Raw genomic sequence first — 4930 nt, 5'->3', positions numbered from 1 at the left:
AATGAAGAATGACATTTCTGAAGAAGGGTCTAGGCCCGAAACGTCAGCTTTCCTGCTCCTCTGATGCTGCTTGGCCTGCTGTGTTCATCCAGCTCTACATCTTGTTATCTCTGTTTCTAGATAGTTTATTTTTGTTTTCTCTATTATTTTCCATTGCCATGATCTGTTTCTGGTATATAATTCAAATGCTGAATCTCAGATTTTCACCAGCGCAGTTCTTCAGACTATAATTTGACTTTTCTTTCCTTCACGTGGAAAAATGCTTAACCATTACACCAAGCATTCCCCTTCACAATATGATCCATGTAAGAAATTCTCTCTGAGGTATCTCATCTGTGCACTTGTTCCCCCTCCATTTCAATTGCACACCCATTTCGTCTCCAATCAGCTCCACCAATCATGCCATGCTCCCTAATGATATCTTGTTATGTTTCAACTGTCTTGTATTTCAGCACTTTTCCATCCACGGTCTTCAAGATCATTTGCTGCGTCACAGTTAAAAAGGATGGGAAACTGATCTGCTTTTAAGTTTCTGGTCATAGATTTTTGAATCATCAGTTGGGAAAATAACTGTAGCAGCATTCCTTCAACCTGTCTCTTTCACTCCTCGGGTAGCACCTTGCATCATTGCCACTTGGTACTTGCCCCATACAGCTCAGCTGTGGTCAGGAGCTCCATCTGGTGGGAAGTTTATCACTGCAGCATTTCTTTTTCTCTGCCACCCCTGCACATAGGGGTTGTCTACTGCAGCTACCTGGTACCTATTTTCTACAATTCAACTGATTTCAGGACTTCCTCAAGTAGGAAAAAGAGCCTTTTGACAGCAATGCTTTAGTGGCCTGGTCATGATGTTTAGCGCATGAACGTCACAAATTCAGAGATTTATTCAATACTATTCATGACTAACTTCCTTTCAAAAATCAAGGTAATTCGAACTTATTCGAACACAAAACTACCCAATGACCCTCTCATGAACAGTAATAGCTAAAGCATTGGACCTTTCTATCTTTTTCAATATATATGTGAAAATGTTACAAATGAAATAGCGCAGGAATGACTCCTTAAATCCAATATAATTTGTATGAACAAACAAAGTAGTAGAATTAGCCCTATTTAACTGCCAAGTAGTGATTTTTAAATTTCTTTTAAATCAATAAGATGGATATAGTTGGAATTTCTGTTTTTAAAAAAGGGGTGATATGTTTAATGGCAAAAAACTTTAAAACCAATAGATTTAGTAAAAGGAAAGTCATATTCTTTTATATTGCAGACAAGAGCAAATTTAGGTTCTATGATACCAAGAAGAAAAAAAAATCCCTGATTGTACGATGGTGAGATTTGAACACTCCAAATACTGAAAGGATTTGGAGCACTGACCAACCAACCGTTGCATGGAGTTCCTCGTGCTGTTATTGATCAAGTCATTTCCCTCTCTCCTCCAAACCCCTCCATAGATTTCACTCTAGTGAAGGGAAGTAAAGGAGCTGTCCATTCTGCTGACTGCTCTTACCGGATAATTGCTGAGTAATCGAACTCCTCAGAAAAGAGAGAGAAAAATAAAATCATTTCAGTTGAATGCGTTCGATCTCACTGAGGAGGGGACGCCAGATCCGATAATATTGAGTGGAAGCAATCTACAATTGCCCCAGGGTTTGGATGAATCCTTGCTCAGTATAGTGTCGTGAGGAAAGGAGTCAAGTCAAGCATTACTGAGAAAAGGAGATTCACAGAGCCCAACTTAAACGGATTGGAGCATATTATCAGCTAAAATCAAAGGCAAATGTACCATCAACATCTGTGGCCGGACAGTTCGGAGTTAATTCGAAACGAAGCCATAAGGAGCATCTGAGATTATAGGGCACTCTTGAGAGGGGGGTGGGGGGGCATGACTGATATTCAACAGATTGACTCACGGTAAATCCAGGACGCAGGTTTTAAGATTAAAGAATCATTGAGACATATTGTCGGCAATCTGTAACAGGTGGTCTGAGCAAGGAGGAATGCAGTCCCACTTGGGGTCTATACAAGGCCATCCTAGGCTCCAGCCTTGGTCTTATTGAAATGCACAGCCAAACAAACCCGGAACTTAAACACATGTCCTCACTCTTAGCCTTTGGAATGTAGCAGCTCTGACCAGACACCAGTCCATGACCCACTTGCTGTATTCCATTCTCACCTCTGCTACAGCCTTAACTGTGAAACAGCAGCAATCATGGAACAAACACAACAACACAAATTCCCCAGGAGGAAGAAGGCAGTAGCCTGTCCACAATGTGCTCAGCGCGGAAGTCATTAAAAACGCACAAAACCAGACTCATTTCTTTATGTAATCCGCATCCTCCTGGGAGGCAGCAGCTTGACTGAGAAGGCTCCCGACCCGAAACGTCAACTTTCGTGCTCCCCTGATGCTGCCTGACCTGCTGTGTTCCTCCAGCTCCACACTGTGTTGACTGAGCACCTTCCCTATCCCAAGTTGGCGGAAGGAAAAGATCCAGACGATGCTGCTGTCAGTCTTTTCAACTTTCATACACACTCTCTGTCTATGGTCAGGGTCCACGGCATCAATTGCAGCTACTCGCAAATACCCACAACTCGCACTTTATTCGCATTTTCAGTAAACACTAGGCTCGCTAGACACTTAGTTTGGATATTGAGGAGACATTAACACTGGGAGCATTCCGCCCAACGTGCCGGAAACATTAATGTGACCAAGTTAGTGGCAACTTACCGATTCGGAGGACTTGTTGAGAGCTCTGCGAGGGAATTACAAGGATGGACAGCAGGAAGCAAAGTGCAGCTTTTGTCTCCCGAAAGAACACATTCGCACCGCAACGCATGGTCATTCTGGTAGCTTTTTTTCTCTTTCACTCGAAATCAAAGAAGAGGATTTGCTGAGATCCAGCCCTCGGCGACTCTGGCCCGTTCCATGTTAACCCTGCCTGGGCACTCGGGAATCCTGTCATTCCTTGCTGCACCAAACGCACATTGGGCTGTGAGATGGCGAGGCACACACACACACACTGACACACACACACAATCTGTTACACACAATCTCTCTGTCACAGACCGTCACACAGTGACACACACAATTTTTGTCGTACACTGTCTGTCACACGCACCGACACACAATCTCTGTCACACCCAATCTGTCACACTGTCACACACACACAGTCACACACGCACAATCTCTCTCACACACACACAATCTCTCTGTCACACTGTCACACACACTGTCTGTCACACACACACACACACGCACAATCTCTCTCTCTCACACACAATCTCTCTGTCACACTGTCACACACACAATGTCTGTCACACACACACTGACACACACATGCACTCTGTCACATTCTGTCTGCCACACACGCTGTCACACACACACACTGTCACACACACGCACTGTCACAAACACACTGTAACAAACAGACACTTACTCACACACTGTCACACACGCAAACTCTCTGACAAAACACTCTTTATTACACACAGACTGTCTCACAGGCACACAATCTCTGTTTTACACACACACACACACAAAGAGTCACACACACTGTCACACTCTCTCTGCCACATACACACGCTCTGCCACACACACACTGTCACACACAGTCTCCACACTGTCTCTCTCTATCTCTCACACTGTCTCACACTCTCTCTGTCTCTCACGCACACACTCTGTATGTATCTCTCACACTCTCTCTATCTCTCACACACACTCTATCTCACACAAACACTCTGTCTCTCACGCACACACTGTATGTATCTCTCACACACACTCTCTCTCTCTATCTCTCACGCACACACTCTGTATGTATCTCTCACACTCTCTCTCTCTCTCAGCCTCCCAGACGCCGCTGCTGCTATTCGCCCTCCGTGCTGAGCTGGAGCTGGCTATTGTTGCCTACCCGCGCTGGGCTCTCGCTCTCACTTCATTGAAAGGAACCGGCCCTGGGTGGGAAACACCATTCGGCAGGAGGTGTCTGGCCGCAGAGTCAAAGCTGACTGCTCAGCAACCGGCGTCTGCACATCAGCAACAAGGAAAGATCAGCCAGAGAGAGAGAGAGAGAGAATTCCCAGCCTCACATTTAATCCCCATTCCCACTGGTGACGCTGTTGGTTCCCAAACTCCAATCAAACCATCCCACTGAGCAACTAGAATGTTAACCTCCAACTTCATCCATGTCCTTGGATAGAATGGTGGATTTCTGTTGTGCAATGATTCGTAGTTGATTTTAGTCTGATTTATACTATTTTTCTGTGTCCCTCCCACCCCGCGCCAAAGACAACTCTGAAATAGATTTTCGATTGCTGGAGGGCAGCGTGGTGATCTCTGACCATTCCAGTTCAGAGAACTGAGCGCCAGTAATTGTCACAGCCCTGTAATCGGTAATACTGTTTGTTGCCAATCTTCCTCTCCTGCCCCATTTCTGACTCATCCGCACTCAACCTTGAATCACAGTGAACTTTGCCCCTTAAGATATTTCCGTGAAATGCTTTTGTAGCACGGAGTACCTGCCTATCTGGAGAGGATAGTTCACTGCATTCACCCAATACACAGTCTCAAATCAACTAGCCACATGGCAGCTTACAGTATTCACTTGAAATCGTCTAAAATTCGGCGACAGTTTCAAAACACACCCCAGAAGTTGTGCAATTGGCGATGCTTAAATACTGCGGGTGTTAGCCAAAAGTAGGAATTACTCGCGATCAGATTCCACTCTTCAACATTTTGGAGCTACTGGTAGGGTAGATGTTACTGAACGATTACTAGAATAATAGTTTCCTTTCCGATCGCCGTCTGTACGGGATTTTGTTGCATGAAACGCTCATTCTGAGCAACATATAATTTTTGCCCCCTCCGGGCTGTAACCAGGAATGAACTGTTATTGGAAGTAGTTCAATTTGAGAGTTATGTTGAATTTTCTGT

The 4930-nt window shown here is 44.7% G+C and overlaps 1 protein-coding gene across 1 annotated transcript in view; it reads right to left on the bottom strand.

Annotated features, from left to right (window-relative positions):
- LOC109933409 (glutamate receptor ionotropic, kainate 1) overlaps positions 1–2843 on the bottom strand; it is a 289847-nt gene extending 287004 nt beyond the window's left edge. Inside the window, exon 1 of the mRNA XM_048602822.1 lies at positions 2729–2843. Within this exon, the coding sequence (XP_048458779.1) occupies positions 2729–2843 (115 nt within the window). The remainder of the gene's footprint in view (positions 1–2728) is intronic.
- Between the last annotated feature and the right edge of the window lie 2087 nt (positions 2844–4930).

This window comes from Rhincodon typus, chromosome 11 (genome assembly GCF_021869965.1).
Source record: "Rhincodon typus isolate 14 chromosome 11, sRhiTyp1.1, whole genome shotgun sequence".
Classification (NCBI taxonomy): Eukaryota; Metazoa; Chordata; class Chondrichthyes; order Orectolobiformes; family Rhincodontidae; genus Rhincodon; species Rhincodon typus.
Note: the sequence above shows the minus strand (reverse complement) of the source record. Positions and strands in the feature narration are given on the sequence as shown.